Source organism: Sinocyclocheilus anshuiensis, unplaced genomic scaffold (assembly GCF_001515605.1).
Source record: "Sinocyclocheilus anshuiensis isolate Anshui unplaced genomic scaffold, SAMN03320099.WGS_v1.1 scaffold1154, whole genome shotgun sequence".
Classification (NCBI taxonomy): Eukaryota; Metazoa; Chordata; class Actinopteri; order Cypriniformes; family Cyprinidae; genus Sinocyclocheilus; species Sinocyclocheilus anshuiensis.
The window spans coordinates 1,520,725-1,539,560 of NW_015542345.1; the positions used below are offsets into that span (position 1 = coordinate 1,520,725).

General features: G+C 39.1%; 1 protein-coding gene and 1 pseudogene across 3 annotated transcripts in view; one reads left to right on the top strand and one right to left on the bottom strand.

Moving 5' to 3' along the window:
• Positions 1-3,381: 3,381 nt before the first annotated feature.
• Positions 3,382-18,836, top strand: part of LOC107691316 (rho guanine nucleotide exchange factor 10-like protein) — a 118,990-nt gene continuing 103,535 nt past the window's right edge. For all 3 annotated transcript variants that reach the window (XM_016489863.1, XM_016489864.1, XM_016489865.1), the window contains exons 1-5: positions 3,382-3,748; positions 9,459-9,590; positions 9,964-9,985; positions 15,879-16,033; positions 17,681-17,773. In XM_016489863.1, the coding sequence (XP_016345349.1) occupies positions 9,464-9,590; positions 9,964-9,985; positions 15,879-16,033; positions 17,681-17,773 (397 nt within the window). In that variant the 5' untranslated portion in view covers positions 3,382-3,748; positions 9,459-9,463. The remainder of the gene's footprint in view (positions 3,749-9,458; positions 9,591-9,963; positions 9,986-15,878; positions 16,034-17,680; positions 17,774-18,836) is intronic.
• On the bottom strand, positions 12,344-13,780 carry LOC107691318 (uncharacterized; annotated as a pseudogene).

Consider the following 18,836-nt stretch of genomic DNA (forward strand, 5'->3'; position numbering starts at 1 on the left):
ATCAAAGCTTTTCTGAAGACGGTCGGTTCTTTTCAATTATACATTCATATAAAAACACCAGCGCTGCATTTTAATTTTGAAACGTGCAGTGCTCAGTTTATTCAACGAAGTAGTTAGAATCCTTTTGGAAAATCTGTTTGTGGCGGTCAGTTTTGATTTTGTGACAGGCGCCACAAATAATTCAATGTATGGGAAACACTGGACACTGCTATAAGTCAAATGCCCATAATCTAAGTGATAACAAAACAAAAAAAGTACTCATATTAGCGGTGAAATGTCCGATTATGTCAAACGTCATACGCTCACTGGATGTCACGACAACAAATGTCATGAAGGAAAAGTTTCAATATCTCGCCTTTGCTTTCATTTCGGAACATCTCCAAAAAGACAATAAAAAACTAAACTTATGATTTACAAGTTTAACATTCGTTTATCAAAGTAGGACATTAGTGTTCTTGAAATACGAAATGGAGGCGGGTTTGAGAAGCACTGGTCTAGTAAGTGCGCGTGGCTACGTCACATATGTTCCCACCATAGACTGTATAAAAACATGGACGTAGTGTCCGTGACGTCACCCGTAGATTTCCCAAGAGCGTTTTTGAAGCTCAAAAGTGGGCGGAGCCGGCCGTCGCCATCTTGGCAGTGCGTCACTCCCGGATAATCGAAAATGGGCAAAGAGGCGGGAGCAGGTTGCTGAAGCCACGCCCACCTAGCTCGACGGTAGTGACAGCAGCGGCAATCCACCTGTCACTCAAGTGGCCACGCCCTTAATTATGCAGAACTTTGAGGCTTAATATACTTTAAACGGATGAGTTATAAAAAAATTCACCCCCCTCACAGTTGTCATGAAGGGCAAAATTAGCTATATAAACCAAAATCTTTTTTTGAACCAGGTTGTAAACATGTTTTTTTCTGCTGTAAAGTTGGGCATTTTAACATGGGGAGTCTATGGGATTGACTCCCTTTTGAGGCCAGCCTCTAGCGGCCAGTTGATGAATTACAGTTTAAGTCACTTCCATGTTGGCTTCATGAGAGAGAGCGGGAGGTTGCCGCTTGGTTCCCACCCTCACCGTCACGGCACAAAAATACTAACAAAAATTAGTTTTGGAAAAATACGTTGTATTACAAATCTTTATATTATTTGGTTTTCAATTAATGCAATACATTGAATCACAGCTGTCTACAGTCTCCCAGTGGCTTACATTATTGGCCGTTTAGCGTTTGAGTAATTTACACCAAAAGAAAAGATAACGTCTATGCTGTCATGTCCGAAAACATTATTTTTGTCTTACATGTCATAATAAATTCAGACAGTACTGACTCGTTTTTTGTCAGTTTATTTTCATGAAATGGAATGTGTACAAAGGATTGTGGGTGATTAAAGGTTGCGAAGAATACATTCCATGAATCCTTCAAATTCAGCTGAATGAAGGATTTTTGTTTTTATGTTTTACGTCATAATGGAGGAGATGGTGGGAATGTTTCACCCACAGCGGCGCTGGGTGATGTACCTCAAGACCATGGCCAGGTAAGTTACACTGGTTTGCTGCGTCCCAATTCAGAGGCTGCGTCCTTAATTGCCGGACAACTTTAAATGCAAGTATTGGGTTGGAACTTACTTGAATAATATAATGATACATATGAAAAAATACAAAATACACGCACACACAAACACACAGCAGTTCCAATGCCAGCTGATATCTTTCAAAGGTGTGATTTTAGTTTATTGTCTTGACCATGGTGAACACATGTAGGCAGGTTTGCAACCCTGATTTTTAGTTAACCATAAAAATAAAACTGTAAATAAAAAAAAAAAATTGAGCATTGTTCAGCGGCATCTGTCACAACTGAACAGTTTTCTGAACGATGCAGCCTTTGATATGGGACGCAGCTGTAGTTAGCAACGATTTGTTAATATTCTGACAATAAATGTTGTTAGTTTCATTTTCAAAATAATCAGTGGTGGACTGTTAGGAAGTACATTCTTTAAGTATTCTCGTACAAATGTGTAGTACTTACGTTTTTTTCTCCACAGGACAGCAACACTACAAAAATATGGTCTTTTACAACATGATGCATTGTTGTAGCTTAAACTACCCAACAGTATATGAAGTAGGCTACTTTAAATGTAACAACCTTGAACATATTCATAAGTAAAATGCAACATACACAGTAGTGCAGCAGTAATATTAATGCAAAACCATCCTGACCAGTTCTTTTTCAGAACAATACCGTACATACCTTTACTTTCGATACCTTAAGCATATTGGAGTATGCAATACATACGTTTACTTAAAGGGATAGTTCACTCAAAAATGAAAATTCTGTAATCATTTACTCACCCTCAAGTTGTTCCAGGTTTGGAACAACTTTGAGGGGAATAAATTATTACAGAATTTTTATTTTTGAATAATTTATTATTATAGAAATGATTACATTATTAAATTATATTAACCATAGGCCTAGGCTACCAGACTGTATTACACGTGATGTAGACAGCATTCGAATGAAGTTTATCATGAATAAATGTTACATTAAATTCATAAAATAAAATAGAAAAGAAAACATTTTTAACCATCCCACAGTCTTGTAAGTCCATTGTAGGATCTATGACTATTTTACTTTGCACACAGTGTATTTTCTTAATGGGTCCTATAAATATTTAAATTTCTGTGTAAATATTTCATAAATCTATGTTTATTCGCGTTTGTTCTACTTAAATGAATGCAACCGTTTACCTAAGAAAATTAGGTACTGAAATGTTACATGCCTTCCACACAAAAATAGTTTTTAATGTTTTAAGAACCATAGTGTTTTAATAATAATAATAGTAGTAGTAGTAATAATAATAATAATAATAAAAAATCTAAAATAAGGTTTACTGTTTTTGTTTTTACAGTTAATTCTCATATATTTACAGAACAATACAAATGTTTTTCAAAATAATCATTTCAAAAAGTATTTTTCAAATTGTATTATTTAAAATGCTTTTCAAAGACATAATTTATTTATAAATTATGAATTTTTATATAATTTATAAAATGGTATAAAATTTTTGTACATTGCACTGCATGTAACATATCCTTTATATATATATATTATAATATCTATAATATTGAAATATTATAATATTGTGTTTTGCAGAGTTTGCACAATACTGTGGTATGGTCACCCACTTAGCTAATACTATTGATTCCACTTTTGGCCAGCTTAGAGATGGTGTAATCCCCGTCTCTGTTTCTATCTTCTCTCTCCCTCCCTTCCAGGCTTGTCGTACTCTGTTTTTCCCTTTAGCTCTCTAGACCCTGCCCCTTGGTCATCTAACCTGACTTTAACTGGACGACAAGTCTGCCAACAGCTCAGCCATTGGTGGAGCTTAACAGCCATTATACTTGTTCAGAAGGGCTGTAACTGTCCAACAGCAGGGGAGGGAAGGAACGAGAGAAAAGAAGGGAGTGACAGAAGCCGGGGGAAGAGGGGGGCTAATTCAGCCTACGAGAGCAAGGAGGAGTGGAGCGGTTAGTGCATGGAGTAGGGAACTTGCTGCCTGTGGGAAAGTAAACAGCACAGGGTATTTGCCGCCCTCTCAGAGGCCTCAGTCCGGCAGCAGCGGATAAACGGAGGATGAGGATGTGTTCAAGGAGGCAGCTGATTTCATAGCAGGAAGTGCATGGGAGGTTGTTGGGATTAAAGTCCCTCTTGGGAGGTGCTGAAGCTTTCCTGTGGAAGTACTACTGAGGACAAAAAGGTGAGTTGTGCTGTTTATTGGTCTATCAATTTCACTTTTCTTGTGCACACTAATGCTCTAAGTTTGCTTCTCGTTCATGCAACAAAGGCAGGGGCACCATGAAAAGGGGTCTTTTCTCTAGAGTGGGGGTAGGAGAAGAGGCGGCTGTGCACTCTCCCTAATTTCAGTGGCTCGTTGGGAAACAGTGGGATCTTATAAACCTCCCTAAACCCTCTCACAGGCCGTTAAAGAGAAAAATAAAATTCTGTCATCATTTACTCACCCTCATGTCATCCCAGACCATGTATGACTTTCAGTGGAACTCAAAAGATGATATTTTGATACATTTCAAATGGTTTTGTCTATACAATGGAAGTCCCATATTGAGACATTTTTCTAAATATCCACTTGTTTTCTGTTACAGAAGAATGAAAGTCAAAGAGCTTTGAATCAATATGAGGGTTAGGAAATGATTTTTGAGGGTAAACTATCCCTTTAACCCATTGCTAACCAGCAGAACTTCTGACACAGATGCAACTCTGAGGTGCTAAACGCGAACTGGGAATTGTTTAATATTTTCAAACTCTATGTATGACCACATATCTGATTTAGAGATAAATTAGAGCAGCTTTTATGGACTAATTCCAACATAAGATCCATAATCACACACTTTGTGTAGTACTGAGGGGCCTCACAACCCCAGCACTCCTAATCTGCATCTAGCTGCCACTCAACTTTCACCAACTTCCTTTTACGCTTCCAGAATTAGATAGTTTAAAAATGGGCCATGTTACGTTTCCCTCCTTTTTTCCCTATGACAGTTCAGAGTCGTTAGCAGTCTATGCATGTCCGAGAGAGCTGCAGTAGAAACGCACCCTGTCAGTGGTCTCTCCAATCCAAAGTGGGTTTGGGCCCGCTTCGACCACATGTTAATGAGAATTTGAAGGTTTCCGTCTGGCACCCTGAGGCGTGTGAGTAAGTCTTCAGAAAGTCAAAGGTGTTGTACAAAGCCCTCTGCCCTGTCTGAGAACACATTACGCAACTACATGAGAGACACGAAACACTATATGTTCAGAAGGTGAAAGAGGAGCTTGAACGTTTATGTGATTGTTTCTATAGACTTAAAGGCAGAACTGAACAGATCTTTTGAATTTGTGCATGCCAAACCACATCATGCTTTGAAGGTCTGAGGATGTGAATGGACAATCTGACTGAACAATGACATGTTACATGACTCTCTTTGTTGTGTGTTTTATGGTTATATGTGTTTTGGCATCACTATTATCAGGTGGCCAATGGAATTCCTTGCTCCAGTCATTTACACATGGTGACTCTGCATTTTATTTTAAAGTTGCAGTGAAACAGAAGTAGCAACAGATGTTAGTTTTTTTATTTATTTTTATTTTTTTTGTATTGTACCGATAATCTGACTATAACTACCAAAAAAAAAGAAGAAGGAAAAATGTAATGTGCGACTTGATTTTATGCACCAGCTGTTGATGGATTTTAAATAAAGGCAAATGAACAATAACTGATTGGAGAGTATGACAGAGAAGCCTGTCATTTTCATTGAAAGGTCCAGTTATGATGATAAATATTCAGTAATATTATTGCTTTAACAGCACTTATCAGATGAGAACAAAATTTGAACTGAATTGAGCTAGACGATGACTAACTTTGTAACACTGACACTGTTATTGAACTGAATTGAATCAAGATTGAACTGATTCGAGCTGAATTTGTTCCATAATTTATGAACTTTGAAACATTTAATAATTGATGAATTTTTACTATATTATCATGTTGTTGTTTTTTTGTTGCTTATTAATGTGATGTTGCTTTAAATATTATGAGTTCAAAGATTTTTTCCTAAATAAAAAATATATGCACACAAAAATTGTTTACAAGATCTATAACATGCATTTAAATAAATTGACCAAACTTTCATTTCATCCTGACTTTAACATACTATAATAATAATAATAATAGTAATAGTAATAATAATAATACGTTTTATTTATATAGCGCCTTTCCAGTGCTCAGGGTCACTTTACAGTGAAGATACAATTAGAAAAGAAGAACCTCAGTATAATAAACAAACACGAGTTTTAAGAAGTGATTTAAATTCAAGAATAGTATTGACAAGCTAAGAGATCGGTGGAGAGAGTTCCAGAGTCTGGGTGTAGACCAGAATCCGAGGGGCGTAGTGAGTGAGTTGGGATGTATGGGAGGTGCAGTTCACAGAGATACCGGGGAGCCAGGGTGTGCAACGATTTAAAAGTGAGCAGGAAAATGTTGTATTTAATACGATATGCAACAGGAAGCCAATCGAGATTTAACAAAATTGGAGTGATGTAGGCAGAGTGCTTGGTGTGGGTGAGTAGTCTAGCACCAGAATTTTGAATATACGGAACTGGCAGGTAAACCACTGAAAAGGGCAATGCAATAATCAAGGTGGGATGTGACAAAAGCATGGATAATGGTTTAAGCATCTTTAAAACTAATAAAACAGTGGAGCTTGGCAATTATTGTCAACTATTAATTTAAAAGTGAATTATAGACAATCCCAAGGATGAATAATGCATCCTTGCATGTCTGTGGTCTGCAGAATCAGCCACTGCTGACCTGGCACATTTTGAGTATGTGCAATTGTGACAATAGAGGACATGTAGAGGTGTGGACACAGTCATCCTGCAGTTTAAATAGAAGGGTATAAGGTGCAGTTCCATGGAACCGGCCATTAAGTCAGAACGCACTGGTGTTTTTGTTCATACATCCTGCTAAAATTAAGAAAGGAGATTGTGGAAGATAGAAATACACGTGCAAACAACAGTCACAAGTTACAACACAACCTTATTTTATTATCTGACATACTGTATTTTAATATTTTGCACTGCATTCATTCATCCTGTGCACATGTCCTGATTTAATACTCTGTGGACAAGGATGACATCATGAATCACTGTCAGCATATCCCTGAGCTGTCTTGTTGTAACTCCAGCTATTCAATGCGACAGACTCTTGGGATACTGATAAGAAGCGGAAAAGGACATTTCCTCCTTGCGTTGATACACTGTTGCCTCCATAGTTTTATTAGCAAGAACCGGTGGTTGTCAGCTGGTGGTTTGCAACTTAAAAATGGGTTGAAGGCTGCAGGGAAAACAACACAAATGTAAATATGTAATATAATAGTGTACAAAAGTTGCTTCAATGCTGTGAATATTCTTATATCGATCAATAACAATGTAAATGCTGTTGTTATGTTGCTGTTTTAAAAATCAGCAGACATACATCATGACGATAAAAAAAAGAATGTGAATAATCCACCAGGGGGTAGAAGATGCAGTAGGTTATAGTTGTTTTGTTTTTTCCCCCAGAGAGGTAGGCCTATTGATTAAACACTTCTTATTTTATTGGGGTTGACATAAAAAATCCAATCATAAATCCAATCAAATTTTTTCAGTTCAAATTCATCTGTTATTTACTGTACTGTAGATGAAGCTAGGCAAATTAGGCAGATGCAAACACAGACAGGTATTGATACTTCAGGGACCATCATGGTAAATCATATTTATTATTGATTTACCTATCAATAAACATGTAAAGGTCAGCATTCTATTCTGAATTTTCTATTCAGGAGAATGCAAGTACATTAAATAAATTTACATAGATTACATTTGTATCATTCTTAAATAATTTAAACTCTAAATGTTACAAATGAAATTAAAAAGATTTTAGTTTAAAACTTAACTTCAATATATTATTTTAGTTATATAGTATTGTCTTTGGGAAGACAGAAGAGACATATCAAGAGCAAATAATCTTTACTGAAATCTACAGTATATAAAATAAGTTTAGCATAACATCTCTTCACAAATACCCACTATTAAGGGTGCTACACTTCTTCAAGAGAGTGAAAACAGAACAACATATGCTTTACAACATGAACAGCAAATCAGAACTGTTTACACAGTTACAATAAATTTTGCAGTAATGTTCTTCCAAGTTCAGGTAAATAACACATTTACACTGCCCCCAAGGAAAATATTATTGGTTTGACTTTCATATTTTGGCAGACTTCATGGAGTTCTCAGGTATGTTTCAAAATTAAGTTTGTCTCAGATGTTTCTCCTAAAATATTGTGATGAGTTATTAATTTAATCGGAACGCTGAAACAATAGATTTTATTGATTTTTTTTTTTTATTTCTTTTCCATGAGACTTTTTAGGGTTATTTCTCCCAATAAACCACAACTGACAGAGGTTCTGGATATCCATGCTCTGTGCTTTGAATATTGATGCAGATTGGTCTTAACTAATGTGCAGTCAATTCCAGTCTGCCTCAATACTTTAATGCCAATCGTAATGCTGCATTACACCATGAGAAAATAAGTTCATGGTCTGCTTCATAAAAATATACGTTTAAGTATTTTTGGGGGGGACTGTGCACATTTGTGGTGCCATCAGCCAATCAGCATCGTCATGATGTCAATTTCCTGTGATTCTCTTTGGTTGAGACTGTTATTTCATACATTGTTATCAAATGAATGAAATATCGGAGACAGATGATCCTTTCTCTTTAGCAGTGCTTGGTCCCACCATTTCTCACATCACATACCACTGACCTTTTGACTTGTGATCTAACAAACAGCCAGGCATTCCTCAGTGATGAATGCAGAAACAACGCTTTGTGAGTTTGTTCCAAGGTCTCATCACAAGAGGGCCATTGTGTGTGGTGTAACATGAAGTGGGCTTGCTTGAGAAACTGTCTTTGTGGTCCACTGTAAGGGACAGAAGGCCTTGGACACAATGGCTTTATCAGAATGGACACACATGAATAGGGTATATTCTGAAAAACATGTCTGGTGTTTAGACTCCCTATATTACATTAGCATTTTTGTACAAGACATACACTTAGTTATTGATTCTAGTGAGCCTGCCTAATGGGGTTAATTAGTGATGCATTACTGTCTAAGAATGTAGATAAAAAAAAATAATCTGATTGTACCTTTATGGAAACCAATTTTTTGTAGTCCTTTTAAGCTTATAATATTCCATTGCAAACATAGATTTTGGATAATAAATTAAACACAATTGATATTCTACCTTGTATGCCTGGTTGTGACATCATTTGTGTTCTGCACATAAAACCTTATTATCTGCAATTTATTCCCTTATCCCTATAGTTTTAAATAAAGTAATTCCTGTACAATCATGTCCTTGTGGATACTGAGGTCATCTACCAAAAGGCAATATCAGCAGATGTATCACTGCATGGAACTGTGCCAACAAAGGAAACAATTGTGAGGTCATTAAACTGCCAAATGTGGGATGAGGCAGTATTTTGCCTTAAATGGTGCAACTCATTAAATTAAGCTATTTTTTGACAGTGTATAGACGTGATAACTAAAGAATGTCTAATCAACTGTGTATAGTGGTTTACGAGGGGGAGGAAAAAAGCAGGGTTGCCTATAATTACAATTTGATGACATCATTTTCACGTGATCTTATATTGTTGATCCAAAATAGTATGCCCAAGTGATACACAAACTTGCAATTCATACAATAACAATTTACAATAACTTTTTTTCAATGCGTAACCAAACAGTAGGTGATGTAATTGTCATAAATCCATGCCCCACACACACACACACAGCAAGTAAAAGACCTACATGCAGTGTAGTATGATGTACAAAGTAACATTTGACTCGCCTTTTTTTTTTTTTGTACAGAGCCTATGTCCACAGCTCACCAGTACCTGGAAAAGGATGTGGAGGAAGAAGAGCAGAAAGAAAAATTCAATTTTGAGGAGATCAGCAAACAGAAGTGCAAAACTACCTCTGGAGATGAAACGGCAAAATGCAGTGAGCCTCAGACACATTCAAGTGACTTGGAAGTGACTCAGGAAAAACATTCTGATAATTTATCCCAAGCAGTCTCTACAGTTTCTCCTGCTGGTCAGGAGTGTACCAGTTATTACAAGACTAGTAAGTTTCTACTTTGTCATTTCCACACATTATATTCACCTAGGAACTCCTTTTAGTATTGGGAATTACCAAAACACATAGTAGGGAAATATTACCATTTCAAGGCAAGCTTTTGCTATACATAAGCTGAGAACTTATTTTGGCATGTACCTGCTTAAACTTGGGAAGTCTTAATGTTCAGTGGAACTTATTAGCCAACTTAAACTACTAAATTATGTAAAATATTCCAATTTTCCCCTTTTCGTTACAGATGTATCAACTACCAACAAAAGGTAAGAAGAATTCCCACAAAGACACGTGCTAATGACATTTATTGACAGTTTCAAAACTTTAAAAGCAAACAAGCCAAAACCAGGAATTTGCAAACACAAGTTAGTAGCTATGACTTCACTCGTTTCAAAAGCCTGAAACTGGTTTGGTACGAATGCTGGCTACTTTGAGCTGGTCCAGGAGCATTTTGGTTTGTGACAGGCAGATAATTCAACTGTGCGGAATACCAAATTCCAGGTTGCACTGACTCGGACACAGAATTTGAAAAAGAGACTACTGGGCTGCTCCAGGGATTGGGAACATGATCTGAATACAGTTTGGTAACTTGACTGCCCAAGCATAGGAGGTCTAGAACTCAGGCTGTTATACGGTCTCAGAATTCGACTGTACCTGGGGCTCGAAACTAGACTGCACTGGAACGCCTGGGGAGGAGCAGCCAGACCGAGCTAGCGATTGGCAGCTAGGCAGCATTTGAGGCTGGGAACTTGACTGCCGTGCAATGGAAGAGATCTGGCACCCAGACGGAGAGACCGTCTCAGAACTTGACTGTGCCAGGTAACTGGACTGTGCTGGCATGACTGGGGAAGAGTAACCAGACTGGGATAGTGACTGGCGGCTAGGCAACATTTGAGGCTGGTAGCTGGAAGGTTCTGGCTTAAATGGGGGCTGATGCACATCTTGCCCTGGCTTGGCCAGAGGCTGGTAGCCAGGCTGTTGCAATAGTCTCAAAGTTCCAGATTTAGGTCCACTGGGCTGTGACACAGAACCATAACTAGGCAGTGCAGGCTTAGCTAGAGGCTGTTGACTTGGAAGGACTGGGGGCTGGTAGCTAGGCTGTTCCGGCAGCTGTGCTGGTCTGAAAGTGGACAGGAGTGTTGATTGCAGTGGTCCAGGATGTCTGCTGGGTTTTACTGGGGCCCAGTATCCATGTTGTACGACAGGTTTGATGTGCTGAGCTAAGAATGAAGATACTAGTCTGGATGGAGGCGGATACCAATTCTGTCCTGGTTGGGCTGCAAGCTGGTAATTGGGCTGAGATATATACTCCTGGCATGAATAAAGTTTGGAGCCAATCTGATAAATGTGTCCCCCTTGGGCCTGCACTGGCTTTAAATCCATTTGGGTGCCATGCTGGACCACAGACTGGTAGCAGGATTGTGCTCCTTGCAGGCTGCTTGGCTGAGCCACAGAGTAGCTGGCTCCTGCTGACTGTCGGCTGCCGACTTGTGCAACCAGTGGCCTAACAGTTTGGTACACAGACTGGTAGTTGGCTTGTGCTGGTTGTTGGACAGCAAGCTGGGCCACAGACTGGTAGCTGGCTTGTGCTGGTTGTTGGAAACTGGCCTGAGACTCAGATGGGTAGCGGCGTTCTGCTGGTTGTTGGATAGCAAGCTGGGCCACAGACTGGTAGTTGGCTTGTGCTGGTTGTACACTGGCCTGAGACTCAGATGGGTAGCTAGCTTGTGCTGGTTGTTGGACAGCAAGCTGGGCCACAGACTGGTAGTTGGCTTGTGTTGGTTGTTGGATACTGGCCTGAGACTCCGATGGGTAACTGGCTTGTGCTGGTTGTTCGACAGCAAGCTGGGCCACAGACTGGTAGCTGGCTTGTGCTGGTTGTTGGAGAGCAATCAGGGCCACAGACTGGTAGCTGCTTTCTGCTGGTTGTTGGAAAGCAGGCTGGGCCACAGACTGGTAGCTGGCTTGTGCTGGTTGTTGGACACTGGCCTGAGACTCAGATGGGTAGATGCTTTGTGCTGGTTGTTGGAAAACAGGCTGGGCCACAGACTGGTAGCTGGCTTGTGCTGGTTGTTGGAAAACAGGCTGGGCCACAGACTGGTAGCTGGCTTGTGCTGGTTGTTGGACACTGGCCTGAGACTCAAATGGATAGCTGCTTTGTGCTGGAAGGCTACTGGACTGAACAAGTGTGATATAATTCAGTTTCTGGAGTGGCCTGGTACCAGAAGAGAGCTTGGAGCCATATTGAAGCCTACCTTTTTTGGGCTTGAAAAGAGTCAGGCTACTGGGCTGTGCCACAGATATATAGCTAGCCCCTGCTGGTTGCTGGCCACTGGACTGGGAAACAGATTGGCTGGCCTGAACTAGCTGCTGGCTGGATGCCTGGGTTACAGACTGGCCACTTCCTTGCACTAGTTGTTGGCTACTGGGCTGGAACACGGACAAGTCAGTGGCCGGAGAGAGTTGCTGGCTGCTGGGCTGAGCCACAGACACATAGCGGACCTGTACTTGTCCACTGGGCTGAGAACTGGCTTGAGCTAGTTGTTGGCTGCTGGGCTGAATCACAGACAAGTCAGTGGCTTGTGGAAGTTGCTGGCTACTGGCCTGGGCCATAGACTGAAAGTTGGCTTGTGCTGGTTGTTCACTGCTAGGCTGGATGGCCTGTGCTAGTTGTTGGATACTTGGTTGAGCTACAGTTTCATAGCTAGTTTGTACTGGTTGCTGGCCACTGGACTGGACTAATTGCTGGCCAAAAGACTGACTCACAAGTGCATCGTTAGTCTGAGCTACCGGAGGGCTGCTCAACTCACTGCTGTGTTGCACTATTTGGTAGCTAGGTTGTGACACGGATTCATTTCAGGGGGGCAAAGGCATGAAAAACCCAAAGCTTGGATTCTGAACTGGCCTGAAACCTGAAAAGAGCTTGGAACCAGGTCGCCAAAATTGATCTCTTAGAGGCTTAAGAGGTTTTCTGCTTGACTGCCATGCAGACAGGGAGCTAGCCTGTGCTAATTGCTGGCCAGTGATCTGGGTTAACTGCACGGAGCTAGACTGTGCCATGGTTCCAGAGCTGGCTTGTGCTGGTTGCGGACCACTGGACTGGGAGATTGTCTGCACTAGCTGTTGAGTGTCAGGCATTGCCTGAGAGTCCCTGCTGGTCTGCAGAGGAATTTGGGAAGTTAGCTGCACTGGCTTAGAACAGAATCAGTGCTTTGCTGCAATGGCGTCAAGACCAAGGAAGAATGGATAGTGTCAGAGCCTTGAATGCCAACTGATTGACTTAAGCCATACCCTGACATGCCCATACCTACTGCATTACCCACAGAGCCATGAGCAACACTACCACGTCCAGCTGAAGCAAGTTGAGAGCCCTGAAGCCAGCTTCTGGTGTCTGAACCAGAACTTCCACTTGCCACTGGACCACCTGACAAGCCAGTCTGAGAACTGTAGCTTCCAGTACCATAGCCTCCCTTAACTGCAGCACTATAGATTACAGTCTTAGAACTCAGAGGCCTGATTGGTCCTGCTACATCTCTTAAGCCATACCAGTTGTAAAATGTTTGTAGTTTAACATCCTCCATGGGTTGACCATTTTTTGGGATATCAGGGTTGTAATATCCAGGATTGCCTCCATTGCTGACAGGGCTATAGCCATCAACTACAGAAAACATCAAGACAGTTTTGACAAAGTTAAATTACATAATTCAACTAGATAAACTTACCAGTCACAATACTGTCATGAACACCAAGGCCTAAAAGTACTGCCAAAGAAAAACTGCAAAACAGTTACTTTTAGTAACTGCAAAACACTTTAACGCAGTCAGTAAAGTTGTTTGAGTTAATCAGCAAATCCATAAACTAAACATACCTTAAAATTTGCACTGTAGTAGTACCCATATCAAGCCAAATACTACCCTCAACCAGGCATCAAAAAGAAAAAAAAAGAAAGAATAAAAACTTTTACCCAAACATGTAACTTTGTTACTAAATACTAAACTGGTATTTTTATAGTGCTTGCCCTCTACCAATCACCAATCACAGTTTACTAGATTATTATCTCGCACCAATCGGTTGTCACGGCAACCTCTAATGGATCATTATTTGTTTCAGGTGTCATAGTATGTCAAGTGATATTTGGTTGGTGCCATTTATTTTTTAATATTGTATATTTTTTTTGTGTTTTTGTAAAAATCTAATGCATTCATTTGTAATGTTGATCTAAAATGTTCTTTTTCTTGGAGTATTGGAGTGATGATTTGGAATGTAATATAATTTGTGCTGTGTGAATCAACAGATTCTTAAACGCATTAAACCAGGGGTGCCCAATCCTGCTACTGGCGATCGACTGTCCTGCAAAGTTCAGCTCCAACTCTAATCAAACACACCTGCCTTTAATTTTCAAGTGATCCTGAAGACATTTATTAGTTGCTTCAGGTGTGTTTGATTAGGGTTGGAGCTGAACTTTGAAGGACAGTCGATCGCCAGGAGCAGGATTGGGCACCCCTGCATTAAACCATTTTCAAGTGGTTTAAAATCTAGATAACCTGCACATTACTTAATTTAAATGTATCTTTATGGTGAACTGCATGCCAGGAAATGGCCCAGTTTAGTTCTGTTGTGTTATGAGGAAATGCATGATAATAGAAAAATCTGGCAGTATCATTCCTGTGAGCTTTGCTGTGGTGAAAGTTGTATTCAAAATGAGACCTTTTTCAGTTTATGCTACCGTTATATTCTGCTGAATGGATGTTTTCAACATGAAGTTGTCGATACTGCTGCAGGTTGGAGCTATCAATAGCTTTTTCAGTTGGTGGGGTGTGTCAGCACTTTTTACACTGATGTGCTGCTATTTCAGCATGTCTGATTCAGTTTATATTGTATTCAGTTTGTATTTATTTCCTGTGTATTCTCCCAAGCAATTTGTTCCACCTCTGTTAGAAGCTGAATATAGTAGAACCTATTTAACGCCTTTTTTACTAACAATGCATCAATTAAATTATATAGCATAGTATAATAACTTGCTTTGCAATCAAGAATATGGAAAGTCAGACTGTTTAGGGCCTTGTGGGACAAATGTTGCAAGTAGAAGTTCTGTGTTTTGAGCTGCAGAGAAAAAGGATCTGTAACCCTGTTTCCAATATGTTCACAAAGCAGAGGCAGGTAAATATACCCATGCAACATCTTTCCCCCGTTAACCAGGGGAGAAGTGTGTTTTGTAGGAGTGGAAAAGAAAATGTACATCTGTAGTGAGAAGAGACGCACAGAGCTCACAGCTGTCTTATGTGCATTCTACTGCAAAACACCTGCTCTTTCCCCTAGCAACTGAGTGCTTGTGAGATTAGCTCTGACAGCCAGCTTTTATGATGCCATTCCACACACTTTTACATGGAATAACTGCAGTTAAAAGGATGTATGTCATGCTTTCTATGAAGTTACCGAGCTTATTTATATTTTGCACTTGGCATGTTTACCTTGTTGCATGAGAAGTGCATCACTGCCCTCAAAATTTTAAGTAAAGGGTGGTGTGAATTGATATAAGCATGTGCGATGATGTGTCATTGGAGGCAATAGATGATGGCTCTCAAAAGCACTATTAAAACGTGTAGTAGACTGTTGAAACTGAATGCTGAAATACATTTCAATGACCAGAAATGCTGTAACATGACAACATCATTCCATTGACAGACTTTCCATCATCTTCTTTCCTTGTAACTAACACTTTTTGTGTACCACAGCTCATAGATGGTTGAATTTACTGTAGTTAAATGAAGTTGACATAAGCACCACCACTACTGGGTTGACTGGCCTGCTGTACTAGTATTTGTATAATATTATAAACATTTATTTCAATTTAATCAAATTCTATGAAGATAAAATAACTCTTATTGCATTGGTTATTTGTCTCGGTATTGTGAAAAACCCCATTTCCATCTTATTTCCATTTTCAAAAGCTTAAGTCCTCCACACCAAACACTGTAGCACTTATAATGAAACACAAGTGCTTTTTGTGATACTCACTATATGGGGTGGCGGCGGGCATCTGAACTCTTCCCCTTCTCTCCTACCACCCACCACCCAGTCTGCTTGAGCTGATCTCAGTACGGCTATACCCTCGAGAGGTCAGCAATAATATGGCTCTATTTTTGGGGAATGTTCTAGAGACCAAGCTTCCACAGTCTCTGCTGCACCAGAGGACTTAAATGAAAAGGAAGACCAGACTTGCACTGAGGTGAAGACCGAGAGGGAAACAGGCACTGTTAAAACTGACACAGGAACACAGGATATCAGACCAAGCCCAGCACAAAATGCTGAAGGTAAGAGATTAAAAAAAAAAAGAATCAAATGTCTCACAGTTTTAAATACTAAGTAATACTTGAATATTCAAAAATGAGTGACACTGTTGGCTTTATTTGTTTCTTTCTTCATTATATGTAAAAACAAGAATGCACTATTGATAAATCAGTGTTATACAAAATGGCAAGTGTATCATCAGAACGTAGCTTAAAGTAACATTTGAAGGAAAAAATGAAGTTCGCGTGCGCATAAGAAATCCATTAGAAATCCACATGCTTGAAGTGTGAAGACGAGATAGGCCTCTATAGCAGGCTATTGTACATACTACAATTTTGTTCTTGTTCAACGTTCAAATGTAGGCTACCACGTTGATGATAGACGGAACAAATAGTGTGTAGTTTCTTCGCATTTATTGGCGTGATGTTTGTTGCACCTGTCTGCAAGTAAACAAAGACGTTCTCGCGAACATGCCAGATAGGGCAGGTTTGTCTGTATGGTCAGTCTTTCACCTAAATCAACCGAATGAACGAATCATGGACTGCTGTTATTAAGCCCACTTTTATAAGCCCACTTTTATCTTGGGCTTTTTGGAGCTTAATTGGTCACCATCTTGTCATCTCCGTGTATCACGGATGAAAATGTCATACAGGTTTGGGCAGACCAGGGTGAGTAAAAATTACACAGTTTTGCTATTGTAACGGCTAGAATAATGTAAAAACCATGTTTGTATATTTAAAACGTTGTGGATTTTCTTGCAAAATGATACAGAACTTTTAGAGAAAAAGTTATTCAGAAAAACAAAAATATAGGAACTGATAGGCCTACATAAACGTTGAGCGAACATTTTGCCGTAGGCTACAAACGCTAAAGTTTTTTTCCTCCCTGCAAATTGCCTTTTGGCTCCGTAGAACCACAACGTAAACCTCACGAAAATGTGTTGTTTTACTAAATGCTGAATTTTGGGCTGTTTCGAATAGATATGTGTCATCCCGCTACTGTAGTTGGCAAGTGAGATTACTGGTGTGAGAACACATGGCTGTTTCCACCCTGATCTTCTTTCCGATTGGAAAAGCAGTTGTATTTGGTTTTCTGAATTCTGATATGGTGACGGATTGTGAGATAAGTTCACTTCCTTTTGTAGAATAGTTTAAAATAGCGCCAGCTTTCTGCTGTATGACCTGCCTTTAGTTCAGAGCGCAGCTGTCTGATGAATTGGAAACGGAGCATGTGTAGTTTTAAGAATAAATTGTTCTCAACAAATCTTTTAAAAGAATGTGGCACGCCAAGTTCAGTTTCATTGACATGTTTTGATTGATGTTGACTAAGAATACAGGGTAAAGCCAATCACATAAGTAGAACAAAAAACAGCAGAAAACTCACAAGAAGTAATGCTATGAGCATGTCTCTGTGTTAGCTTGGATAAGCAGCACTGCAGCTTTTTGGAAGCAGCTCTCAGATCATAAAATCCTATAAAAAATGCAAGCAAAGAAGAACAGTTTTGTTTTTGATGCTCTGTTCTCTATTTTCTGTCAAGGGACTGTTCACAAAAATTCATAGGCTTCTTTCTTTGCTTTTATATGGTAAACGCATCCAAACTAATGAACTCACAGTCCTTAGGCGTGCATTTCCTATTTTTATTTTATTATTATTTTTTTTTTCCTTTTTAGGTGAGACCTCTGCTGATTCAGAACACCAGACGGCTGGTCCGGAGGTGATCTATGATGATGTACCCTGTGAAGAAGATCTGTCTTCAGGAGAAGGTCAGTCATAGATTGTGTTTGGGTCTGTCTTTGGCGTATATACTGCAGATCTCCAAGACTGTTTGGTTGTTGCATGTATCTGGGTGTTTCCTCTACAAGCATTATTTGTGTACCAGGGGTTAGTTTTTATAATAAATATTTAGAACTATTTTTTACAAGGTTAAATATTAGAACACTTGAAAATGATTTACTATACTTCTATAATTAAGCTTTCTACGGGTTTGAATATATTTGATAGTTTTACTCTTGTTTCTGGTCTTAGTGTTCCATCTTAAAATATGAAAATTCATTAGTAAATATTAATTGGCACATTTACAAATGATGACAATCTAAACAAAGATTGAAAAAACATAATCCATTTTAATATTTGTGTAACAAAAATAGATATATACTGCTTACTGCTAAAGCTTGCAAATCAGATTTGAATGTAATTCATATAAAATGAAATGTAGAAATACTGAAAATATTTTAAAAATGAAATTAATGAAATTTTATAACTATTAGCATATTGATTATAAATTTATTTATACAATTTACAGGCCTTCAAGAGGTATTAAAGGGGTCATATGATGCGTTTTCAATTTTTCCTTTCTCTTTGGAGTGTTACAAGCTCTTGGTGCATAAAGAAGATCTGTAAAGTTGCAAAGACTAAAGTCTCAAATCCAAAGAGATATTCTTTATAAAAGTTAAGAGTGAGCCACACCTACCTAAAACGGCTCGTTCTAACACGCCCCCACATGTCTACGTCACGATGTGAGAAGATTTGCATAACGCCGCCCAAATGTTCACGCAAAGAAAGAAGGTGTAACTTTTTGGCATCATATGACCCCTTTAAGATAAACAGTCAAACACTTTGATTACATTTCAGCCATATATCTAGTGTCATGCATATTTTATTAGGTTGCTTTTAACGTTGAAAATAAAATATGTAACACAACATAATATGGTGACATTGACAGTGCTTTTTGCTTACTATAGATAATATTGCCAATCGTGTTATTTCCAACACAGAATGTTATCAAACACAGTTGTTCATTTGAGATGTGGTGGAAATCACATTTTT